A 27,591-nucleotide genomic window follows, 5' to 3' on the forward strand; every position below is an offset into this window, starting at 1 on the left:
GATAGCAAAAATATTTTTATTTATAATTTACATTTCCACAAATGAAAAAATCCATACAATTTTTCTTACATATACAGTCTATTCCTGTTAAATTTGTACGCCATCTACAGAACTTCCACACAATAGACACCTGACACTGTGCAGGCAATAAGAAATTCAAATACAAAAATGTATTTATTAACCAAATAAGCAGCTGGGGCCCTGCCCCAAGTGAACACTTTATTCATAGAAAAATTATTTGCCTCTTAGAGTCAGCTAGAACACACAGTAGCTCTTCTCTGTAATAAAAAAAATAGTTTGTTTAAATTGACTCAACCTCTTCAGGTTCTGCTTTAATTTCAGCCAGTGCAGGTGTGCTCCCATCCATATGTTCATCAGGTTTTTCCTCAGATTCTTCTTCCACCTTGGGACTATTACAGGAGTCCTGTACTTCTTTCTTAACAATGTTCAACATAATATTTAGCGGGTTTTCTACAGGTGTCTTGCTAGGAGATGGTGTTGAATCAAACGATGAGGTCTGTAAGTAAAGATTAACACCACACATTGGAGTTTTGACGACTCAAACACTTCATCATTAGCATTTTAAATGGGATTTGAAGATGGGAAACAAAAAATATCACTTTCACAATCTGCATGCTTTTCGTGATGATACATCTAACTGAACAAAGAAGGCAAGACTTTTAAAAAAACAACCTGAAACCCAGCAAACCCAAATTCAGTTATTGAACTCTTGTGATTTTTTAAAAATAAACACAGTAATATCTTAAAAAGCTGGTTTATATTTGCCACATTTGGTAGTAAATTTGAGAAAAAGAGACTATCTGTAAATCCCCTCTTTACATGAATGATTCTTTAAAATACAAGGAGCTACGCTTTCAATCTGTGGATGAACGCAGACAATTCATTTTGCAGTTTTAATATGTAAACCTACAGAAAATTAAGCCAAGAGTGCACTTACATTTTGATAATCATCATAGCATGATGGATGGTAGATCTGGAGAGAGAAGAGAACCAATCTTAGTATCCACATACTTAAATGGCATACAAGAGTACAATACAAATGAAATGCAATTTCCATTTTCATGCAATCACAACTTTCATTGAAGTTTTTTGTATAGACTGCTGTAGGTTTCTTTTGCAAATGAAGGTCTTCAGACACCTTCTGCTAATATTTCACTATGTCTGGCACAACTTATTTTGAAAGCGCAGTAATTTAACTATTTCCAGAGGGGTAGCCAGGCTAGCCTGTTGCAACAAAAACAAGAGTCTTGGACACCTTAAAGACAAACAAATTTATTTATCACTTAGGTTTGTGTGGACTGGTCTACTTCATCAGATGCATGAATGTTCATTCTTTAAAAAATTCATTAAGTCTTTACGGTGGCATGAGAATTTCTTTCTTTATTTTTTGCAATTTAAGCATCTGTTCAGGAACACCATTCCTAAAATCCATTACAAAAATAACCAATCACTGTTAGCCAAAAACTGATCACTAAAGCCATTGTACCACCAAAGGTATGTTCAACATTACCTTTTCATCTACTCGAATTGCATTTTTAAGGTGCCACTCCTCCTCTTCCTCATCCCAATATTGCTCAAATTGCTCCTGGCAGATTTCACAGCTCTGAAATATAGAAAGCAGTTAGAGAACATTAACATTAACAGCATACAGCTTTTACTTTTAGATCACTAAAGCAATCTTTTTAGTCATGCTAAGTAAAAGGCAGGTACAGAATAAATTACAACAATTCTGAACTCTATTATAAATATATGAAGATTGTGAAATTCTGCTTGTTAAATGTATTAATATCAACAAATGGTGGTCATGGTTTGAAACTGCTGCTACAATCAGGACAGCCAGTGTAGTGTAGTGGTTAGAATGTTGGGCTATGACCTGGGAGACCAGGGTTCAAATCCCCACTCAGTCATGAAGCTCAATGAGTGATCTTGGGCCAGTCACTATCTCTCAACCTAACTTACCTCACATGCTTATTGTGAGGATAACATGTAGAGGGAAAACCCATATACACAGCTATGAGCTCCTTGGAGGGATGGTGTTATAAAACCACAAAATTCCTGAAGTTTCCAAAAGAGGATTAATAGGAACGATTAGGAACTTTGAGTTTCAAAAGTTCCCATTCTGCTAGCACAAGACACTTGTGCTAGCAGGACAGAATTTTCTCCTCCTCTCCCTGCAGTCCCCACCCCTCAAAATAAGGTCTGGAGGGTAGAGCGAACCCTGGTAAAGATTGTGGGGGCACGCAGGGGGAGGAGACAAAACAGAAGTTCTGCTGGTGCTGCTTTGGATACAACTCCTTTAAAAAGGATTCTGAAAAAAACAGAAAGTATGGTGAAGTCTTATTTGGTTTGGTGAAACTTATAGAGTTTTGCTATCAGTCATCCTTTCTACCATAAATCCACACCTACAAAACCCAGATTCATGCAGTAGGCTTTTATATTAAACAGATGTAAAATATACCTCTATCTTTATCCTAATACAGATACTCGCAAATATGAATAGGAACAAACATAAGGATTTCTGCAGAGTTAATGCATTCTCCTAAAGTAAGCTTAGAGAGCTCCCGTTACCTCATCTGCTCCAGCTGGGCCTGCAGGAACACTCTGAAATTCCTTTTCTTTAGCAGCTTCTTGTGTTTTTAACACAACTTCTTCATGCACTTTTTCAAAGAACTGACTCTTTGCACGCTCCTCTAAATCAGCTATTTCTTCAAACTCTATCCAGTCCTAAAGAAAAACATTTCACAAAGCAAATTTCAAAACCTCTTCGCTGTTTTGTTGTTGTTTGCTTTTGACCTGCTGTCACAGCATTTCATAACACAGCTCTGCCTGAATCTTTAATTATCCTCTATGGTCCGGTTAGTTAGGAACAGGATCAAACAAAGTTGGGCACAGACTTCCAAACTGTTACTCTTCTGAGGTAAAAAAACCCCACTGATCCTACATCATTTTTAAATATTTAATCCATCAGAGCTTATCCAGCAGTATATTAAACATAGATGTGATTCAAATTGTCAAGTGGGACACCATAACACTAAGTGACAGGCAGCCATTGCCTGCACAAGCTGAAAAGAGAAAGCAGAAAAGCAAGAGGCACTTCTTAATACCAGGATACAACATCATAAATCTCATATGCAACACAGATGTCAGAATCTATCTATGTTTGTTAAAAGAAATTTTAAGCAAAGTCTGCTGGTGGCACAGCACCTGTGCACAATTGATTTAGGCATGCAGGGGAAAATATATTTACCTCTTCTCTGTCTAGTTTGTTAGTCGCAAGAATATCAGATTTCAGATTGCTTTAATATTTAACTCTTGCAACTGCAAAGAAATTCCTGAAAACACATCTGTAAGCAACATGACACAGACACTGACTAGAGCTGACCACCAGGGGGCACTGTTGTGACAAAGGCTCCCGGGTAGAGCACACCGGTCTCAAACTAGCTAATATAAGGCAGAAAAATGTATCAAGCCCAGAAGTTACAGAGGCAGACAAGCAGCCAGAGAGCCATTAAAAAATAGTAAGCAAATGCCCTCAAGGATGCAAGGAGTCTATAAAAAGGGCAGAGACAACAATTTGCCAGGGATTAGCAACCCTATGTCTCCAGAAAAGTAAGAAGCTTTTAGAAGCAGGGAGGTAATTTAAGATGGCTTTTGAAGTCTTGTGCTGTTTTAAGTGCGTATTATCTTCGTATCTTGTTTTACTGTTGCCCACCTTTGGAATAGGGTAGTTAATAAAGTTTAATATTAATCCTTGATGCCCAGGCAACAAAAACTGAGTGGCAACTTACCGTTAAGCTGTAGTACCATCTCCTGTGAGTGACTTTCCTGCTAACATCCTTCTCGGTGCGATTCTGACGATAGTGCCAGTCCAAATGGTCTGCATATACATCTGTCTGTGAAGTCGTGAACCTCATTCCACAAGAGTAACACTGAATGCCAGTATAGAGCCGGTTTATAACGCTATCGTGACGCCTGAAAATAAATCAGAAACGAGCTGATTATGGCAGTTTAGGGAGAAAAAAGCTACATAAGCATCAAAGAATTCTGCTAAGTAAATAAAAGATGAAATATGTTTCATGTTGGGAGGTTGCTACAATCAGTTCTAATTTAATTTAATAGTAAGCACCAATCAAGAATTCACAGCCTAATAAACTTGTTCTAGGAGTTTGAAGGATTGCAGGACTTGTTCAGTCCATGGGGCTTAACCTAATCCAACCTTTGGGTTCCCAGATGTTGCTAGACTACAACCGACATCATTCCCAACCATTGGGTCATGCTGGCTGGGACTGATGGGAGTTGTAGTCCAACAACATCTAGGGACCCAAAGTGGAAAAGGCTGACCTAGACCTATGGCAGGGCAGCCAAGAAAATAAGGAAGGCTTACGTGTATCCATGAATAAAAAGCAAATACCTGATAGGGAGAGACAGGTCAGCATGCCCAGGGAACAAAGCTGTATGACACCAGGCCAGCCTGGCACAGGAGATCAATACACAGCCACACCTCTTTAAAGAGGCCCACTATAAACCTTGAGACCTTTTCATCTAGATCAAAGGCCTAAAAATCTCAGGACCTCTCAAGATGATCAGTAGGTCACATCTAATTCTATAATGATTATACTTGGAATCCCAAAGCAATATTTAAGTTATTACACACAGGAATACAACACTCACCTGCCCCTAAAGCAGGGAGTTCCCCGACTTTCACAATTAAAATCAAGTTACCTTTGATCACAAACAATTCAACTGCTTACTTAAATTAACATGTGATGTCTAGGTGCATTCTGTGTTACCCACCCATCGCAATAAATATACATACTGTTTTAATTCTTCTATCACAAAGTTCGTTAGGTCTGGGACATCTTGATCCTCATTTTGGTCTTGATCCTCCTCTTCCTCCTCTGGTGCTGGTTGGGTAGAAACTTCATTGACTTCTAAACAAATGAGGTATGTTGTCAGCATTGGGCCAAAATGTGTGCTTTTAAAATTATATCACTGTCAAATTAAAGCAGGCACATCTAGAATACAACAGTCCAGCTCTGACCCAGTGGCCACTGTATTAATATACAAGTGGGGAACTGGATTTGGCCAGTGGGCCAGATCATTATCTCCCCTCAGGCCCCATTTGACACACGGGCAGGGCCACCCATATGTCAACCACCTAACATCACAATGACATCCAGTGGCCCTTTTATTGCCTGCAAATGCACAACCTGCAAAGTGCCTGGGCAAATTGCTTCACATGAGCCAACAATCTGCTGATGTCACGTGTAGGCCAGGTGGGCGTGACTTGACTGAAATGGCCTAGCAGGCCAAATGGGGAGGCCTGGCGGGCCTAATTTGACCCATGGATCAGAGGCTCCCCATCCCTGGATTAAAAATAACTTATTTTTTTTTTAACATACTTGTGACAAACTTCTTTCAATTCCTCCAACTTTATCTCCTGGCTTTAAAAAGCAAAGTACAAAAAGTATTCCTCGGATTATATTATAACAAATCAAATACAGAAGTTAAGGGTCTATTTCTCAATATGTTCATTTCTGCCTAGCAAAAAGGGAAGTCAAATTATTCAATACTGCTAATTTTGAACGGTGACTACTATTAAACACATTAACTGCTAAAAGGTTCTAAGACAAACATATGTAACATCATTTATCCAACTTTGTGTCATACAAACCTTAATGTTTTTAACTATTCATCCTAGAGAATAAAAGAGTAGAAGTCATACTTACGTGTGGAAGTTGAATCAGGCTGTAAAACTTTGAGAATTCCTGTGGAAAGTAGTTTTGAGTATAATTCATTTACATCAAGTTGTCCAAGATGATTATCAGGATAGGAAAGTGGAGTGTTCCCTAAAAATGGACAAAAATGTCATTACCGTCAAATAGTTCTAAGACTAAAACAAGATCATGTGGTTTATGGTCAGATATATTTTACGTTCCCTTTCCCCAACCTTCCACTTCTAAACATCCTTTTCAATGTCAGCCGCTATCTGGGTAGCTCAAATTACTGGAATGTACATCACTGAGATGATTTGCAGGACATCAGCAAGGGTTTTGGATTCTCAATTACCAGAGGAGATGCTGTGACATACATTTACATGGGCTAGAATCTGCTTCATTGGGGACCAAATGAACTCCTGTCCACAAAAGCTTAGAACACAATAAATTTGTTGATCAAGATGTCTTTGTTTCTTTAACTTCTGTCTAACAGCAGCAACTAAAAGGGTTTTTTTCTTTTGAAACTATGCTGATCTGTAGTTACTCAGATGTAGATTTGTACTTGTGTATCATTATTTCAATGTATACCTCATGGCATACAACAGATAACAGGCCCTGCCCACATGGCAACTATTCTGCATCTGGCTCCTCCTCAACCCTGCTCTGATCCCATCTTGGTCTGCCACCATGTACATCCCACTATTATCACTCTTGTAATGTCTCCAAGCTAGTATCCCAACTAACCTTTGAACTACTAGTATCCTACCCATCAAACTCATTTCCTCTTTTCTCCCTCCACAGGTTTTCTCCTTCATAAGAACATAAGAAGGGCCTGCTGGATCAGGCCAGTGGCCCATCTAGTCCAGCATCCTGTTCTCACAGTGGCCAACCAAGTGCCTGGGGGAAGCCCGCAAGCAGGACCAAGTGCAAGAACACTCTTCCCTCCTGAGGCTTCCGGCAACTGGTCTTCAGAAGCATGCTGCCTCTGACTAGGGTGGCACAGCACAGCCATCATGGCTAGTAGCCATTGATAGCCCTGTCCTCCATGAATTTGTCTAATCTTCTTTTAAAGCCATCCAAGCTGGTGGCCATTACTGCATCTTGTGGGAGCAAATTCCATAGTTTAACTATGCGCTGAGTAAAGTAGTACTTGCTTTTGTCTGTCCTGAATCTTCCAACATTCAGCTTCTTTGAATGTCCACGAGTTCTAGTATGATGACAGAGGGAGAAAAACTTTTCTCTATCCACTTTCTCAATGCCATGCCTAATTTTATACACTTCTGTCATGTCTCCTCTGACCCGCCTTTTCTCTAAACTAAAAAGCCCCAAATGCTGCAACCTTTCCTCGTAAGGGAGTCGCTCCATCCCCTTGATCGTTCTGGTTGCCCTCTTCTGAACCTTTTCCAACTCTATAATATCCTTTTTGAGATGAGGCGACCAGAACTGTACACAGTATTCCAAATGCGGCCGCACCATAGATTTATACAATGGCATTATGATATCGGCTGTTTTATTTTCAATACCTTTCCTAATTATCGCTAGCATGGAATTTGCCTTTTTCACAGCTGCCGCACACTGGGTCGACATTTTCATCGTGCTGTCCACTACACAACTCCGAGGTCTCTCTCCTGATCGGTCACTGCCAATTCAGACCCCATGAGCGTATATGTGAAATTAAGATTTTTATGCATAATTTTACACTTGCTTATATTGAATTGCATTTGCCATTTTTCCGCCCATTCATTCAGTTTGGAGAGGTCTTTTTGGAGCTCTTCGCAATCCCTTTTTGTTTTAACAACCCTGAACAATTTAGTGTCGTCAGCAAACTTGGCCACTTCACTGCTCACTCCTAATTCTAGGTCGTTAATGAACAAGTTGAAAAGGACAGGTCCCAATACCGATCCTGGAGGGACTCCACTTTCTACAGCCCTCCATTGGGAGACCTGTCCATTCATTCCTTCAACCTCCCATTCCACACATCTGCCTTCAATCACTACTTATTAAAGGCAAGTAAGAGGTAACATGATAGAAGTGTATAAAATTATGCATGGCATGAAGTGGATAGAGAAAAGTTTTTCTCCTTCTCTCACAACACTAATACTTGCGGACATCCAATGAAGCTGAACGTTGGAAGATTCAGGACAAAAGCAAGTACTTCATGCAGCACATAGTTAAACTATGAAATTCACTCCAACAAGAAGCAGTTATGGCCACCAACTTGGATGGTGTTGAAAGAGGATCAAATATATGAAGAATAGGGTACAATAGCTACTGGCCATGATGGATATGCTCTGCCTCAACAACTGGAGGCGGCATGCTTCTGAATACCAGTTGCTGGAAACCAGAGGAGGGGAGAATGCTCTTGGGCTTGTGGGCTTCCCACAGGCATCTAGATGGCCACTGAGAGAACAGGATGCTGGACTAAATGGGCCATTGGCCTGATCCAGTATTATGTTCTTATTCCCTACCGCCTTTCAAAAGCAGCAGCTCCCCAAGCAGAAAACCACAGCTGCTGCTGCAAGCAGGAGTCACAATCCAGAGAATAATTTAAGACATCCTCAAAGAGTTGTATGTCAAAAGCAGTAATGTGGAATTTTTCCCCCTGGTGCATGAAAGCTGCTGCATCTTGGAGACCTTTGACGAACCAGTGACTAACAAATCTGATAAATAATAACAATCTTATCCCAAACAAAATCTCCCCGTTTGCTGTGTGGTGTGAAGATCTGTTTGAGAACAGTAAGTTCGAGGTCAGAATGGATACAATAGAGCTGGTGCATAGTTTTCTGAAGTTGAGCTCTGAATTTCATGCCTATCTCCTTTCTTTTACTAGTTGAACTACCTGTAAATAGGATATACAAATTGGCTTAAGCCTCATGCCCCAACATATACCAGGAGCTGAGCAACTAAAATGAAGCACTTTAGAAATTCCAATGTTGCACTGACCATGCTGCTGAATGCACCTTTAGATAACAAAGCCTTAAAATACATACAGGGCACTCATTGGCTTCTCGTAAACAAACATTTTGGTAAAAGGGCAAAAAAAAACCCTTTATATATTTACCTGGTTGACTTTGGACAAAGCTTCCAGGATTTTGTGCATGAACTGGTAAGAGTGGCTGCCCTTGATTATAAGGTACAGGTTGAGTAGATGCTACTGGCATAACAGGAACCTGCCAAAAAACAAATGCTGTTTTAATCTGAATATTCAGTTATTTCACTGGTAAATTCCAAATCAATGAATGGAGTTTGATTTTGCATTCAGCTACAAAACGCAGTAGAGCTCCACTTACAGAAATAAAACATCAATAAAATTGCACAGTATAAAATTAAACTTTAAGCACCAATATAAAATTGCACAGTATAAAATTAAACTTTAAGCACCAATATTAAAACCAGATTAAATCAATCCACTTTCTGGGACAATGTACACCATCTATATTTATATATATTACTTTCAAAACTGCTGATAGATATTTGATAAATTTTAGTATATCTACTTGTTTTAAAGTTTGATTTTATCATTATTTTCTTATGAACAATTTATGTTTTTTATTTAAACTGCTTAAAGCTCTGTTAAGCAGTATATAAATCTTAATATAAAATGTTATTAGCCAAATATTAACTTCTGCTGTGCTTCCAAGAAGAATTTAAAATTCCTCTTAGAAGCTCACTAGGAGTCCTTGGTCCAGTCACTCTCTCTCAGCCTAACCTACCTCAGAGGAATGTTGTGAGGAAAAACAGAGGGGAGAATCATGTACACCACACTGAGTTCCTTAGAGGAAAGGTGGGATATAAATGTAATAAGCCAACTACCCATTAATTGTTTTTTCCTCTCACAGGCTGAATGACATTGAGGCAGTTATATTTCAACTTCACTTAGCTTATGACAGAACTGTACCAGTTTCATTTATCGTAGTACACAGAAACTAAACAATGCAGGTTAGATAATGTAAAGATCAAGATTTGCATTAAAAAGGTTCTGCTAGCAAAATGTATTTCCTCACACATTTTCAGTGCCAGATTTTTATTGCGCTTTTCATAATCAAGATGGCAAAGCCTTTATCTGAAAATTGCCAGAATATTTCATATTACTGTGGTTAGAGTGCAACAGATATAGACCACATATGCAAAACTTGTATTTTTGCAGCATCAGCCTGCTTCACTTAAAACTCTTAGACCCACTTAGTCTTACTTGCCAGAAGCTTCTAGTTTTTTATAAAGAAATATTGCTGATATGGAGGATGCAGAAAAGCAGAACAAGTATCTGATTCATCTTTAAATAATTTGAAACCCTGTAAATCCCTTACCTGCTGTGGCTGCTGAACATTTCCCACCGTCATACTACTAAAGCTTCCATATTGAGGGCCCTGAAGATTCTTATCATCAAAGTAAGGTCCAGATCCCCTGTTAATTGTATTAGGGAAGCCTTGTGCACCAGAAACAGGTGGCCCATTGAAATTTGGTCCTTGAGGGGTATCAAATATTTGCTCAGTTCTCTGGAATTGCATTCCTTGTGATGGTGTATTATAGGGGGGCTGATTGGGAGGTTCATTGTAAGGGCCAGTTTGTCCATAAGGTGGTGTTTCCAGTCTTGAGGCAGGATGATTAGCTACACTTTCAATTCTCGGACCAAGAGGAATATCAAATCGCGTTGCCTGCTGGTGTTTATCTTCAAACCGTTGAGGTATTGGTGTATCGAATCGTGGCGGTACTTGCTGACCCGGTGGACCTTCAAACCTCGGTTGTGTCTGAGCAGGGCCTATTTCAAACCTCGGACCTTGTTGTACATGCAATCCATCCAGTCTTTGCAAAAGCGATGGCTGACCAGGTTGACCATCAAATCTTGTTTGACAACTATCAAACCTTGGGCCCGTTTGGTTAATAGGTCCTTCAAACCTAAGTCCACCTCCAGACTGGCCTGAAGGTCCCTCAAACCTGGGACCAATCCCTGGCTGACTATGTGGCCCCACAGGCTGCCCATGAAGCCCCTCAAACCTAGGACCAATACCTGGTTGACCATGTGACCCAATAGCTTGGCCATGAGGCCCCACAGGCTGCCCATGTGGACCTATAGGTTGCCCGCGAGGCCCTTCAAATCTCAGACCACTTGCTGGCTGCCCAAGAGGACCCATCGGCTGGCCATGTGAAGCTTCAAACCGCAAGTTCCCTCCTGGCTGGCCAAGCAGTCCCATTGGCTGCATATGTGGCCCTTCAAACCGTATACCACTCCCTGGTTGACCATGAGGCCCTATGGGCTGACCATGGGGACCCTCAAACCTCATTCCACCTCCTGGGGGACCGTGAGGCCCCACAGGACGATCAAGGGGCCCTTCAAACCTTATACCACTTGAAGGTTGGCCGTGTGGGCCTTCAAACCTCATACCACCAGAAGGTTGGCCATCGAACCTCATACTACCTGAAGGCTGATCATGTGGTCCCTCAAACCTCATCCCAGCAGATGGTTGACCATGCGGTCCCTCAAACCTAATTCCAGTAGATGGCTGGCCATGAGGTCCCTCAAATCTTATCCCACCTGAGGGCTGACCATGGGTCCCTTCAAATCTCATACCACTCACAGATTGGCCTGTGGGACCCTCAAACCTCAAAGTTCCTCCTGGCTGTGCCACAGGACCCTCAAAACGTATAGCAGTCCCTACACCAACTTGCCCTGAGGGCCCTTCAAACCTCAAGGGACCACCACCCATCTGTGCTGGTGGTCCGTCAAACAGAGAACTCTTTCCCCCAGATTGTCCCAGAGGCCCATCAAACTGAGATGCTGGCTTGCTTAGAGACCCCTCAAACCTTAAATTAGTCTGTGCTTGTGGTCCTTCAATTCTAGAAGTTGCATTAGCCAGCCCTTCAAAATGAGTTCCTTGTCCATCTCCACCTGCCCTTGTGCCAGGATGTCTGGGAGAACCCTCAAAATGAGATCTTTCTTCCATCAATGAACTAAATCTTTGCTTTCCATCTGCAACTCCAAATCGTGAGCCTGGATTCTCAGGAAACTGTTTTTCTGCATCTTCATATCTCGATCTCTTGTAATGTTCACTGAATGAAGACCTCTGCTCCTCTCGAATGCCTTAAAAAACAAACAGCATTGTTATAATCACAAGAAGTTTACTCATTACAAAGCCTACTATTTGAAAGGAAGTCCACACAACTTTCCTCAAGTTTATCAAATCTGGAAACTTATTTTTTTTTGTGCACTTCTATTTTGTTCCCCAAGAAAATATTTAAAACCTATTCATCCTCTCTAACTATAATAGGTAACGGAGGTATTTTCCCCCAAACTCCTCGTACCTTTGGAAGAGTTTGGCTCATCATGTCTTCTCCGGCCATCATGTGGTGAATTATCCAAGTATGGTCTGTTACCACCAACAGGAGAATGACGCCTTGATCTTTCACCAAACTGACCCCCAGATTTGTTTTTTGTTTGTTCACAGTCCATTCCAGAAAGAAATGTATCGCTCAAGTGTCGTTCAAGTAAAATTTCTTCAGCATCCATCATGTTGAGCCTTGGAAACGAATGCTGAACTTGTGTTCTTTTGAGCTTAGCTTTATGTTCGTGATATATTAAATCCGCATCAGACAACAGGGGCTTCTTCTTTGAAATTCCCTTTTCACCTGTGGGACTATCCCAGACATTACATCTGTGCTTTCCTTCCTGATACTGGAAGAGCTGGCGAATCTTATGACACAGAACAAGGAACTCATCTTGTGTTATTTCACCAGATGATAGGCTTTCATTTGCCTGTGACAAGAGAAATTTTTAAGAGTTAATTTGGAAGGCCTTTAGGAAAGAATCTATAAATCAAGAAAAAGTGAATGTATTACCTTCTTAAGTATCTCTCTCTTGTTTGCCAAGGTCAGTTCTTTGGGAATCTGCAAATTAGCATCCACACTTAATCTATGTTGCTGCTTTGGTGTGCGAGATGATGGAACTCCTTTACTGCTTGCCCAGGTGTCCCTGTGCCTCTGATGAGGTGATTTACAAAGTCCTTGATGTTCTTCATTTGGTTGGGGGCTGAAATCCAGAGGTAAAAAATGTTACTTTATACAATTACTCTACATAGTGTGATAAAAACTATTTCACTTTTGCTTCAGCATCATTATCAGCACACCATATTTCTTTAGCAGTAACCTGAGATCTGCACTCACTATAGCTAATTGGTGTACCTCATAAATACCAACTTACTTTTTATTTTCTTCCCAACCAGATTTCCACCTTTTATTTGACTTCGAATTTGGCCAGTTCTCCACATTTTCTTTAGGTTCTGAATTTGCTTTTGAAGAATGCTGATTCATTGCTTCCTGTGGTCGGTCTTCATGAGTTTTCTTCAGTCTTCTTGAATCTCTCCCTTCCTGCTTAAGGCTCCTTTTATTACAGCTCCTTTCATCCCGTATTCCCTGCCCAAAGTCCTCTATGTGGGATTGCTTTGGTCCCAATTGCCGAGGCTTCCCAATTTTAGGTCCAGGAGACAGACTTCTGAGCCGTCTTTTGGGTGACCTCCTCTCTCTTCGTTTTGGAGAATGGGAAGATGGTGACCGAGATCTAGGAGAACGCGACCTTTTTCTAGTACTTGACCTTCCTGGTTTTCCAACCTGTTTCTCTGACTCTTCAGTATTGGGGTCTTGTTTTTGGACAATGCCATTAATTATTTTATTTCTACCACTCAGTGATCTATGTTCTTCTTTGTCTTTTCTCTCCATGCTTCTTCTCTTTTCTTTTGTATCATCGTCTTTACCATCTGGCTTCTCTAGAAGATGCTTTTTTAATCTTGGATCTCGCTTGCTTATTTCAGACACTCTGGTGTTTTCACTTTCTTGGTTTCTGTTATCTTTAGAATGAAGCAGCTTGTTCTGCAAGGGAGATGGTGATTTTGATTTTGAATCTAATTGATCAAAGTCTTTCTTTTGTGATTTCTCACTCTGTTTTAGTCTTTCTTGCTTTGATGAACTTTGTTTTTCAGCCTGTAGAGTTTTGCTAGTCTTTGGATCAGTCTGGTTTACTGGATTAATTATAAAATCTTTCCTATGACTTTGATCTTTAGAATGAGAAGAATGTTGACTTGTTCTATTAAGACGAGGATCCCTGTTGGCTATTTTGACATCATGAAGTGGAGATAGACGGTTTTTCTCAGGTGGCAGACAAACCTGATGGGGAGCTTTAATTGGCATGTGAGAAGGCTGTGGAACATGTTGTTTCACAGATGCTTGACCCAAACTGGATCCACTTTGCTGAACACTAAGAGAAACTGCCTAAAATGTGGGGCAAGAAAAAAAGAGTAAATATTTATAACACAAGCACTCCCAAAATAACATGTTTCCCTTGTCTACAACATATAATTTTATAAAAATATAAAATAAACAAGGAAATGGCTTTCTGTATGAAGTAACTGCTGAGTTCTAATAATATGTAACAATGCACCTGCCTATTAGCAGATATGTTATAATGAAAGGCATATAATCTATCAGCTTATTTTGGATAAGCCCCTCTCTATTTTAGCATATTTTTTTAACAATATTCACAACATCTGTGAACATGTCAAAGAATTCATTCATCATATCCTACATCAGATGACAGGAAGCTATATATTATTTCTAAAATATAATTTCAATAAACTATATTTAAGTGACAAATCAAGTTTCTGTAGCCAACATAAACATGGTATGGAAGCTTCCTGAAAACATTAGAATATGCTCTACTGGTGAGTAACGTGGCTCTCCAGAAGTTGTTGGACTACAACTCCCATCATCCCTGTCAATTGGCCATGCTGGTTGGGGCTGAGGGAAGTTTGTGTCCAACAACTGGAGGGCCTTATCCATGGCTTTAGAACAAAGGCTGTGCACACCATAAGTAAACTGAGTAAAAATTAACTAAATGTTTCAACTTTTAAGAGCTAATACCACCACATCACAAAATATGACGTAACACCCACATGCACAGCGGTTCTGGAAAAAATAAAACTTTTTTTATAACCTAATCTGTGTTACACTTACTATGGTGATTAAAACCCTTTGCAAAGTCTTCTCTTCCTTTTGATCATGATTTACAATGTGTAATCTATGTCAGTGGTTTTCATTGGCAAGTCAGAAAACTCACGATGCCTCCAATTTCAAGCACTGTGTTCTAGTCAATTTTACAATACTGTGTTACAGTATTTTTTACTGTTTTACAATGTTTTTAATTGTAATTATGTTTTGGAATGTTTTAAACTATTTTAGCATTTTTTTTTGTTAAATTGCTTTGTTTGTGTTTACCACCCTGGGCTCCTTCTGGAGGAAGGGCAGGACAAACTCAATATATAATAACACAGGTGTGGAACCTGCCATAGTGGCAAGTGTAATTCACAGAGCAAGTGTAATATGTAGGCAGAAGAGTTGGCTCTACCAAGAAACCCGAGGTAGTCAGCATTGCGCCATCCATATATTGTTGGACTACAACTTCCAGTATCACTAGCAATTGGCTATGTTGGCTGGGGCTGATGGGAGTTCGGTGTTCAACATCTGGAAGACACCACATTGGCTATCCCTGCACTAAACACCAAATAAAGACAAGCTGAATACATGGTAGAAAAACCTATGCCTGTCTTTAACTTGCTGAATAATCCAATGGAGAAATATTATATACAACCTACAAAATCTCCACTAGTCCACTACCTGAAGTTACTGAAATAAATGGACTAATAGCACTGCAGGGCTAAAAGCGGACTTGGTTTTGCAAGGACGAAAAAACATCCATCCTTTCCGATAGGCTACAGCAGCTTTCTATCCTACTCACCAGTTGTGCTTTAGTCTGCTCTAGTTCCAGTTCTAATTTTTTCTGTTGAAGTTCTAACAACTGTTTTTGTTTTGCCAGTAGCTGTTGTCTTATTAGCTGCTCTTGAGTCAAATTCTTTTGTATTTCAGGAACAATTGGAGTAGAGGACACAGCAGAACAGGACACAGGAGGAGAACAGATTGTAGAGCTAGGTGCAGGTGGTTCCTCAGGCTACCAAGAAAATGGTAAAGAACATGATTCTTATTTATGGAGAGAAGCAACCATTGGCTAAATCAAACCTAAAAACGTTTCCGTTTTATTTAAAATTGTTACCTTACATATAAACTAGAATGTACAAGCACTATGCCAGACATTTCATGTAATTTGGTGCTTTCACCTCATTTGTTTTGACAGTCAAGTACCAAGTATAATATCCACCAGAACTTTAAGTCCTTCCATGTCACCTCAAAGCATGCTAAGTCCAAGGGTCTGACTACAAACTCAGAACAACCAGTTTAAAGCAGCATGTATTAGTTGTTGAAACTTACCGATTTATTTAAAAACTTAGGATTCACATGGATGCTAGAAGTATTCACATTAGGGGGTAGCGGTTTAATTGGCCACGCAGGGTCTACTGAATTCACCCGGACATCAAGGGCATAGAGTTTCTTCAAAGGGAAAATTTCATCCCACGTAGAACGTAATTTAAATAAACTTTTCCTAGTATTTTCATCCACCTAAGAACAACAGAACAATTCTATGGCTTGTTAAGTTAATATAAAACATTTGTTATGCTTCTTCCTAGAACTCAAGATAAAACATTGTATTCTATAATTGTACTCCAGATCATTTGTCTGTACAAAAGTGCCACTGAAGTCAACAGAACTCAAATGCACTAAGCTGAATGAAGGACTGGGGCCTGCATATAATGGGTTGGATCCCAAGATCAGCACATGTAACAGAGATGGCAGAAGCAGACTTCCCTCCCCCACCCATCAAATGCTACAATGGTTGGTGGATCATGCTGAATAGGGAAGGCTAGGGCACTGGGGGAATCCCCAAATATCAAATGAAGGCTGTTTTGACCCCCCCACCCTATTCCCAGGTATCCCCTCCACTTTCCTCTCGTCACCCTGTGCGCTACCTATCCCGTTCAGGATGGTTCTGATTGGAGCATTTCCAGGAGGGCCGAGGAGGCAGAGAAATCAGGTTATGCCAACACCATGATGTATTTACCTCTGGATCCAACCTATTGATTTGCAGGGAGTACCACATATATTTGAAAACAATAAAACCTCTTAATTTTAATCTTCTACATTTTGATTATAGAGGTACAGCCATGATATCCTTTTGTTAAAAAAAATCTTATTACACCATATTGTCCCAATTAGACCATCACAGCAGTTCACAAAATAAGAACAGCATCATAATATTCACTGGTAATAATTTTCATCTCCTGGTTGTTTTTAATATTGCATGTAGCATTCCTGGCAGAAGTATAAAACCAATACAGCCAATCCACTGGCTATTGCTGCAATCCTATGCACACCTTAGAGACTTACCAAGCAAATATGCCTAAGATTAGGGTGTAAAGTAACTCAATTTTAAGGTGTCTCAAAATCTTCTCTCAAATGTGTCAGGTCTTTTCCTCCAACTAGTTTCACACTGCCAGTGAAAAGGCAATTATGGTTTTATACAGGCATAACTATTTGGATTTTAGATCACTGTACTGAGATATGTGTCACCAAGGTTGTCTTAAACGATTTTATTAATATCATTAATAGGTTGCTTAAGATTACATAAAACTTAATAAAAAGGGGCATGCACTGATCCGATTGTTTTGATATTTGAGTAATTCCAGCCTCAACAGCACTGGGGTATGCTAATGAATTCAAATGACATCCTTCCATTTCCTTTCATAATTAAGCAAACCAAATCAAAGCGAATTATAAAGGAATCTTTAAAATGTATTTCATCTTTTATCTTTTTTAAAAAACCTCCGGCCAGCTTCCTAATGCTACAAATGCCAGCCATGCTCAATTGCTGTAAAGTTTAACGTGAAGTGCAAACTGAAAAGGTTGGGAGACAAATGAGAGGGCAAAAAAGGATCATGGGATCAAAACATAAACTTTTGGAGAACTTGGCAAACAGGCTCCATTAAATATCCAATGTTTGCATATTGTTCTACTATCAATGACAAATATCAAATTATTGTATAATCAAAATGAACAGGGATAAGAGTATGTAAACACACAAACTCTGATTTCTCTGCAAGGCTAAAGTTCAATAATATAATGAATGGCAAAGTTAAGACTGAACAGCATTTCATTCATAGTTTTCTAATGCAGGTCTTCTGAAATAAGGTATGCGCTATACATTTCATACCATGTACCTATACACTTTTTTAAATCCTTTTTTTCTGAGTATCAGTGGAGCATGATAAATGGAAGTCCAGATATAAAAGGTTCTACTGCATTCTTTGCACTTAGTGCCCAAGAAAACCCAAGACTGAGTGCCAAGTGTTTATTTATACAACAAATTTGAAAACATTTATGAAACACATCTATATGTGTATATATATATACCTTTTCAAACACATTAACAAATGTTGCAACTAGGTTTTTACTGAATGCAGCAAGATATTCTCTTCCAACATTCTTGACAATGGAGTCCATAAGGTACATAACAGGAAGTTTCTCATTAGAAGGTGCCTGGAGTAATAAGAAGAAAACTGAGACTTTTAGTGATAACAAAAACATTTTGATTTCTCTTTTTTAATTAAGGAGTTACCATTCCCAAGATGACCATACCTCTATTTTGTAACAATTATGATGTAAAAGGATGCTGCACATAATTTATTTTCAGAAGCTCATTGGCTCAATGCCACCAACAAAAAAAAGTTTAGCTACATCAGGTAGATTGTGGTTTTTCTTTAAGAGAACGGACTACTCAACCTCTACAATGGCAGAATGAACTGGCCCATGACAAAAGATTAGTTAGGGGTGTCCAAACCAACCACTTCATACTGTTATTAGAATATATTTAGATGAAACACACAATAGCTTCTGCTGGGAACTCTAGAAGATGGGACGTGGACAAACTTAAAAATTTGCAAATCCCGTAAGATAAAGGGGAAAATTCTAAGTGGATGGACCAATGGTGAATACCAGTGTCTTTGAGTGAGCCACGCTTGGAATAAAGTTATTTTGCTGCAATCCAAACATATGCTAGGCAAGTGTCACCAACTCTGGCCAGTTGAAGTAATTCCACTCAGACTCTCTCAAAGCTATATACAAGCCATATAAATGGAACAAAAAAAAGAGCATAAATCCACAATGGAGTTATGGTGTTGAATAGACAGGCTTATAACTGGAACCAAAGAACGGCACGGAAGACAACCTTCAAGTCTGGACACTCTTCAATGCCCAACCAAGGAGCCAAGTCGATTTTTTTCTCCATACATAAGATGGGCCCCAGGTTCATGCAGTGCAAACTGTGTTGTTGTGACTGCACTTCCAAAGAAAATGGAAGCCTTCTTGATTCCGTTCAAAATGAATGTTAACGTCTCATCCATATCAGGAAAAGGCAGCAAGCTTCCAAAAATCATCCTCATGTATAAAAACTTGTTGGGAAGGACAATTACTTATTAACTGTCCTCTTTTTGCACAGGAGTAACTTAATTTCCATTTACCACCCAGTAATTCTAAAAAAACTTAGTATTTCCATGTGGTTTAACATCTGGCAGCTCACAGGGTCCACATCATTGTCAAAATTCCACTGTCCAGATGAAATATTGCTCTTGATTTTTCTTATAGCTAGTGTTTTCCCCACTACGCAGCTCAAGTAAATTGTGAAGAAATTTGCAGAAGGTAGTCTGGCAATAGATTTTTTTAAATGTGAGTAAACCTGAACAATCTTTGATTTATCTTCACCCTTAAAATGTGTGGTGGGGGGGGTTCTGCATGAGATACTCAAACCATTTCTTTATCTATCATCTGAAATTTGCTTCAAGGGAGAATTATATCAACAAGTCTTCATCCAGGTGGGGCTTTTATCAAATTGCACACAGTGAGAAATTAAAGTGGAGGAAAGTATGCCTTCATATGAAAAAAAGACCACAGACAAGGCATATATAACATGTAAATAATACTATTAATTCCCTGTATCTTGGAAATTAAAGTAACTGAACTAGATACAAACTGACAAGTGGGCAAACTGCCAAGATCCAATTTTAGTTGTTACAATAGGGCTTGGGGAGAAACATGGACACTTCTACCCTGCTTTTAAACCCCGTATGTGGTATTCTCAGCTTGCCAAGGACAGCTGGGAGGGAAATACAGCTGACTTTCAATATCTTATTCCCCAACATTAAGGAAGTTCTAGTTTTCCTCTTTTAATTTTAAGCAGCAAAACTGCTACATTGATAAATTATGTTCCCCTAATACACTCACAGAGCTGTAAAAACTATATGAGAAGTTACTGTGAAATAAGGAAGCAAGCCTATAATAGAATATCTTTTTCTAGGAATTAGGAAGCAACCCCCAGTTTTAAATGATTGGAGCGCCATTTTTGAGAACCATGATTAAGTTACCAAACTTCCCCATTAGTCTCTAAAAGAAAACACACTGGGATATATTGGAGGTCCACCCCTCAAGTTGAGACAAACCAAAGTTAGATTGCCCAGCAGCTGTGGAAGGCAGGGAGGCAACACAAACTACCAAGAAACTGAAGTTAAATTAACCTCAAGCTTATCTGCAGTGAAACCATGTTCAGAGTTTGCAACAGAATGCTTGCTGCACTCTGTCAAACGTTGTGAATGAGTGTCGAAAATGTGTGGGTCTATGTATTTCTGACAGAATTCCGCAAAGGTTGAGCCTTCCTCATACCTCTTTTACTGTAAACCCAAGCCATAGAATGATTTAACACTTTGGAAACAGAATCTGCACTACACCCGGTAAATAAAAAGACAAATACATATTTCATACATTTTATTTACATTTTTTGAATACCAGTCACACATTTCAAAGTCATTTATTTAAAAATGTAATCAAAACCACTCTGTTTTACACTAAATAAAAACCATCCCCAGGCAACACTTTCCTTCAAAAGTGCTTTTCAGAGAACTCAAAATCTTGTTTCATTGTGGTCGTTAATGACAACTAGGCAAATCTAATTAGAAGTACAGGTTGTAGATAGCCTTAAATACACTTAAGGGGTATGTAACCACCCTCGCCCACCCCCAAATAACATTACTGGAATTTATAATGTTATGTATTTCCAGTCATGAACAGAGAAACGTAAAACATTAAGAATAAGTAGGGGAAAGTGTCTGGAGAATATGCTTATGCTAATCAACCTGCATTTTAGCAGCCCCCCCTATTCTACCTTTAAATTTTACTATCATCATTTTAGCCCTGATTAAAAAGCACATAAAAAGCCCAACAACCTAGAAGAAGCAGAGGGAGGTGGGAGAAGGGGAGGGAATAGTGCAAGAGCTAAGATGCTTAACTGGAATAGAGATGTTGCTACCCTTTTGCCATTTTAGTAATAAATGGATTTTAAGTCTCTGAGGCAAAAAGGTGTAACAAAACTTAAACTGCATACAGTCACCTGACTTGTGTCAGAAAATAACTAGATTGGGAGTCTACCCTTTCTTTTTTCATCATATGCCTCTCCGGCGCCATGTTGGGATTGTACAGGCTGCTGCAGTTCCTACAGACAGGGTGGAACACTTATTTCCCTACCTTAATGAATGGGCTGCTCTAACAAGGAGTCGATCATACACACAGGCACACACATCCTTTTAATTTGGCATATCTCTATTGCTTTTAGCATTCCAGGAGTATACAGATCCTCCCCCCCCAATCTTCATTTCCAAATAATAATAATAAAAAAAAAGGAATAAGGGAGGACATTCAACCCTTCGCAAACAAAAACCTTTCCAGGTCTTGCAAGACTAGACTAGTATCTTGGATTATGTGATATAAAGGAATAATAAATTATAAAGCCCTTTTTCTCCTTTAGTTTGATCACTGTTCCGAGAACTTTCCCCTATTTAAAATTATAGATCAAAATGACTAAGCGTCATGGTATATCTAACTGATCTGAGGCCAAAGCATGTTACTTGGGGGAGCCCGAGACTGCAGGGCAAAGCACGGCTTTTGCTGCACAGTCACTGCCAGGCCGCCATGTTGTATGTCTCATTTATGCAGGCTTGAAAAGCCCATCAAATTGCTTGAGAGGGTGGGTAGGAAAGAGAGAAATCAGGCCCTAGTTTCAAATGTTCTGTTGTTCTTGTTTTCCCTATATTCTGGAACTGTTACTGCCTTGAAACAGCTGATCCTCCAACATACATCTGTCTTAATCCTGCCCTCCCAGACTGTTGCCTGACATTCTGCCAACGTGTCCTCTATGCTCCACTATCTTGCTTTTAAAAAAATATTTTTGCATCCCAAGCCTCCCCCCTCCCAAAAAATTACCAATCTCCCTCTTTATCATACAACCTGCATTCCTTTCTCTTTAATCCAACTTCACCTATATTTTTATCTAGGACTTCTAGGCTGCCTTCACCGAAGTCCATCTGTATCCCCTCCCATCTTAAAATACCCAAACCTCTCATTACCTATCTGTTCCTAATCCCTAAACTTCATTATAAAGGTCCCGCTCTTCCAGTGGGGCTCAATTCCAACCCCCTTTGGCACCCACCGTTTCCTTGCAGCCCCATCCACCTCTTCCCCAGTCTCAACTAGATCCAGACCTCTCCCCACCATAACCTATTCATCAAACCGAATCCCTGTTCCCAAACCTATGCCTCTTCTAATCCAGGCTATCAGCAGTGCTGCTATATACTGACGTGGGCCTTCCCCCCCCCACATGCTTTGACTTTCTAGTACATCGAGGAGGAAATCATTTGCGTTTTATTATTATTATAACTTCCTATTTTAACTCTGGGGGTGGTGTGTTTTTGTTGCTGTTTAGTGCAGCTTTTTTTTTTAGAAGTATTTGCGCCAAAGTCATAGCATGCGATTATTTCGTATGCTCTGGGCGTATGTTGAGTCAACAGTCTGTTTCAGTTTCCCCCAACACTCGTCTGACCAGTGCCCTTTCCCTCTAAAGGGTATAGTGAGTCTAACCTCATCACAGGCCTTTGCCTGCCTGACTCGCCCCCCCATAACCCCCCACGCCTGACTTTCATCTTAGATCTGTCCCACAGAGTGCCTTTGTCTGTCTTTTTCTGCTTCTATCCCCACCTACAAAGCCCCAAATCGAGTCCCTCTCATACACAGCACACATACACGCGATGGTCCCTTCCCCCCCTCTCTCTCTCCTCTCCCTGCCTACACTAAAAACAGTGGGGGGGGGGCTGAGATCTGGCCTTAGAGTTCAAGAAAGGGTCTGGGAAGGGAGGGCGGGTTAGAGAGAGCGTATTCGGCGTAGAGTGTATAAAAACCTTGGCGATTTGCGCCTCGATCAGCGAGACGATGTCCTTGGCGAAGGGCACGTTCTCCTCGGCCAGGATGGTCAGCATGTTGATGTGCGGCTTGCTGTTGAACGTCAGGTCCTCGAGCGACGACTGGTAGTCGCGGCAGGCGTCCTCGCTGCTGCCGCCGCCGCCAGCAGCGGCCCCCTCCGACGACGACGTGCCGCCGCTGCTGGGGCTACTACTACTACAGCCGCCCGACATTCTCCCCCTCCGCAGGGCGGGAAAGGCCGCGGGAACGACCGACCCCCGCCGAGGAGAGAAAGAAGGAGAGACAGGACAACCCTTTCCTCCTCCCGCCCCTTGGCTGTCGCCGTCGTCGGTGCCGCCGCCGCCGCTACTCTTCCTTTGCCGGCCTCTTCTCCTAGCTCATTCTCCGCGCCGCCACCGCCGATGTCTCGTTAAGCAGGAGCTTCGCTGGCCGCCGACGCCGCTTAGTCGCCGAGCCGCTTTTTTCTTTCCTTTTTTTGCCTCAGAAACACACGCACAAAATGGCGGCGGCTCCGGCGGCTCGCGAACACTTTCCTCCTCCAGCTCCAACCGTTGCGTCATCCGAAAACTGTTCTGAGGGGGAGAAAGGGGTGGTCGCTTAGGAAGCGCCTTTTGTTCGCTGGCCGCGCCGCCATTGGCTAGCCTGCCTCCTGAAGCCCATTCTGATTGGGCTACCGGCCTCGCCTCCCCCTCGTTCCCCGTCTCTCGTTTTTTGATTGGACTTGCCTCCTTCCGTTCGTGGCTTGATTGAGCGGCGTGGCTCCTCGCCGCGATTGGCTAACTCGGAACGCTGTTTTTTTATTCGCTGCGGCCCTCCAGTCCCCCCTCTTTTTATCTCTTTGATGCTTGGATGGGCTTTCCGAATATAATCCCGCCTCCTCGTAGTAGTGTGACTTTGGGGATGGTGTGTTCTTCCCATATAAATTTATTCCCCTCTCTCTCCCCCCTCCCGCGCCTCTTCAACTTGTCTCGTCAAGCGCTATGACGAATACGACGTTTTCGATTGGTCTGTTCGGTTGCTCAACTGTTGCTATGGGAATGTGGGCCTTTTGAGGCCTAGCTGAAAGTCACAAGGAGTTCCACGCGATTACAGATCCCACTCTAATAGTGTAGCTAACTGAAACCACTTCCACCACAATGGCAACCACACACAACCCTAGTAACAGTTGTTGACATCTGTTGAGGTTTTGCTATTTAATCCAACACACGCACACTTAAAATAAAACGACCTGGGAGACCAGGGTTCGAATCCCCACACAGCCACGAAGCTCACTGGGTTACTTACCTTGGGCTAGTCACTGCCTCTCAGCCTCCAAGGGAGGCAATGGTAAACCCCCTCTACCGCTTACCATGAAAACCCCATTCCAAGGGTCGCCATAAATCGGAATCGACTTGAAGGCAGTAATTTACATTAGTCAATGGTAATTAACATAAATCTATTACACACCCAAAACAGACATTTGGATTAAAACAATTTTAAACAGGCCTAAAAAGACTTCCCATAAACTCAAATTAGTTTTGATAACGCATCCTGGGAGCTTAGTTTGAAGAACAGGAAATCATCTCAGTTAACACTGATTTCCAAATTAGATTCATGCTCTCACCTTTCCGTTACATTGATGCATCCTAGTAATGTTATAAATCCCTTGAAATTACACACACTTATTTTCCCCTAAGGATAATAATTTTGTCCCTGTGGCATGTCATGTGATGAACCCTCCAGGAATACATCCAGCTAGACATACCACTCTTTTTTAACATTAAACCTAAAGAAACTAATGACTTTTCTGAGACATGGTGAAGACTCACAGGGGAACTATTCTGAATGTGTACACACAGCCGGGGTCTTTTGAGTGTGTGGGTTAAAGGTCAATGTGCTTCACTTTTTCAATGCCATGTATTTATAATCATTAACCATTTATTACTATCTTTTTATTTTCTAATTTGTATAGAGCTTTTTACTGGGCAAAGAGTTTGACAATCCATATTTATAATTCATCTTTACAATTCTCCCCCACCCCGCTCTAGCAACTTGGTCACCTCGTAGTTGACAAGACTGAGTTTTTAAAGGGGGGGGGATTTTACTTGAACTCTCTCATGCATTCAAAGAACACGTGAGGATGTGGGGAATCACATCCAGAATCTCCCCTAAAGTGTAGAAGAGTATATATTATTTATTTTAAAGATGCATATCCTGCTTCTCACCATCTAGGTCTCAAAGAGGCCAAAGTGTATGTTGGTATGCACATTCACATGGCCAGCAAACATGGATAGGAGGGTGTTCTTTCAAAGCATGAGGGGGATTGAGTGAACCTTCTCACCAAGATGATGACTGGAGAGGTAAAAATAAATTGTATTTATTTTAGGCATTTCTCTTCTATTCTTCAACCCTGAGAGCTTACCAGAGTGGCTCAAAAATCCAGAAAATTAAAAACATGCAGGAAATCCCCAATGCAACAAATAGTTATGAAAATGCATAACAGTACACTCAAATATGTAAACTACTGCCGAGTACAGATTGTTTATTAAAACTGCAGCTAAAAAGCCTGAGCAATCAAAAAGGCCTTCATCAAGAAGTGAAAAGATAAGAAAGTTAGCACCACGCAAGCCTCTATCAGGAAGCATTACAAAGACAGAGTGCCACCACAGATAAGGCCCTATCTTGGTTCACCACCCATCTTGCCTCCTATGATAGGACAGTCTTTTCAAAAGAATTAGTTCCATGTAAACCTTGCCTCAAGATGATTAAAATAATACTCATTTTGTAATGTGTGTATGTAACATAATGTATTCCATCTGCAGTTCCTTCTCTACCTTTGGAAATAACCTGGAACCCTAACTTGATCTCCATTTTCAAAGGAGCAGAAGAGAGAGACACACACATTACCAAAATGTTATTATTTGGAATGATTTCTCAACCACTCAAATAATTCTACGGGGTGCACATAACACAATGTATAACAATTATCTATATAATTACATATAATAATAAAATGTGCAAAATATAAAAACAGGTATACATAACTTGTTAACATGTCCAAGTAGGCTTGACAAAACAGAAACATTTAAGCAGACACCTGGAACAGCACAATGAGAGCATCTTTAACGTTAATAGGCAGAGAATTTCACAGTACAGGTGCTGCCACACTGAAAACATGACTTCTCACAGATGTGGAGCAAACATATGGCTCTTGCAAGAGTGCAAATTCCGCACATCAAAACAGTCAAGGAGGCATACAGGGGGCAAGGCAGTCCCTCAGGTAAATTGGTCTCAAGCTATTAAAGGGTTTATATGCTTGTAAGACCTGCATTTATTAGCAGAAAATGTGCATAAAAATGAATATATGAGTGAAAATAATATACAAATTGTATTTTATTAAGAGAAATTGCTTGCAAAAATGTGTAAATTAACCAAAACTGCAGACAAAAATGTGGTTTGTTAAGAGAAATTTGCACTAAAAAGTGGAAGAATTTTCATGAGGATTTTTTTAGAATAAAAAAAAAATCGCAAATTGTTGCAGAAATATGGAGAACTGAATTTAAGACTGGAAAAATGAGACGCTGGGAGAACTGAAACTGACAGATCCATAGTCGAGACACTATAGGTCAGTGTACTTGGACATTTGCTGGAGAACCGAGTGTCAGAGGGCCCATCGCCACAACACGGCCTCTTAGTTGCACACCCCAGCTCTTCAAGGATATAGGCAGGCCCTATGTTACGGGTTGGCATCACTGGGCATCAGTAAAGCCCCATGCCTCAGCAAGGGGCCCACTGTCAAAAGGGAGCCCCTCGCCCTGTTGCTGCTACCCCCTGCACTCAGTCCCTTTTAGCAGAAACAGGAACAAAAAAGGGAAGCAGCTTCCATTTTGCCTCTTGTCCCCAAGCACTGACTCATCCTTTGATAGGAAGCCCACTCGGGATGAGATGCTTGAGGAGCCCCCTGGAACACAATTTGAAAATCAATGCAGGGGTCAGGGCTTCCAAGCCTCTCTACCTGGCTCTCAGGACTCTCCCCAGGCCACACCCCTGACCAGTTACACCCTCCTTGAGTTACGGCTTGGGTCCAGGCTATCGACCGTATCTCCCTATATGAACCTGCCCGGGCTTTGAGATCTGCAGGAGAGGCCCTTCTCTCAATCCCAACACCCTCACAAGCACGATTGGTGGGGACATGAGATAGGGCATTTTCAGTGGCTGCCCCTAGGCTCTGGAATTCCCTTCCTAGGGAGGCAAGAATGGCTCCCTCCCTGCAGTCCTTCTGTCAGCAGGCGAAAACTTTTTTATTCTGAAAGGCTTTTGGAACTGTTGGTTCCTAAGGATGGGGTTTGAAGAGGGTGTTGTACTGTTTTACTGTTATATCTATACTATTTTAAACTGAGTTTGAATTACTCCAATTGTATATTTAAATGGTTTTATGATTGTGCATAGTTTAATTGTATTCTAATGCAGTTTCTTTGTATGCTTGTAAGTTATATGTACTTTTATATTTGGAAGCTGCCTTGAGTTCCAGTCCTTGGAAAAAAGAGCGGGATAATAATAATAATAATAATAATTTGCCTGTCTGGAATGTATACTTGAACTTGGATAACACCTGGATGGAGGATAGAGAGATTTTTTTTAG

General features: G+C 40.7%; 1 protein-coding gene across 1 annotated transcript; it reads right to left on the bottom strand.

Moving 5' to 3' along the window:
• Positions 1–23,690, bottom strand: PCF11 (PCF11 cleavage and polyadenylation factor subunit). Its single transcript, XM_061628946.1, has 16 exons — positions 22,949–23,690; positions 18,084–18,209; positions 16,047–16,235; positions 15,520–15,729; positions 12,934–13,997; positions 12,573–12,762; positions 12,039–12,489; positions 10,046–11,817; positions 8,800–8,908; positions 5,751–5,870; positions 4,838–4,952; positions 3,810–3,993; positions 2,590–2,745; positions 1,532–1,624; positions 959–994; positions 1–517 (listed from the first exon to the last, which is right to left on the bottom strand). Exons 1-16 carry the CDS (start codon positions 23,180–23,182, stop codon positions 302–304), a joined length of 5,265 nt encoding a protein of 1,754 aa, XP_061484930.1. The 5' UTR covers positions 23,183–23,690; the 3' UTR covers positions 1–301.
• Positions 23,691–27,591: the final 3,901 nt, after the last annotated feature.

The sequence above is a fragment of the Rhineura floridana genome, chromosome 5 (assembly GCF_030035675.1).
Source record: "Rhineura floridana isolate rRhiFlo1 chromosome 5, rRhiFlo1.hap2, whole genome shotgun sequence".
Classification (NCBI taxonomy): Eukaryota; Metazoa; Chordata; class Lepidosauria; order Squamata; family Rhineuridae; genus Rhineura; species Rhineura floridana.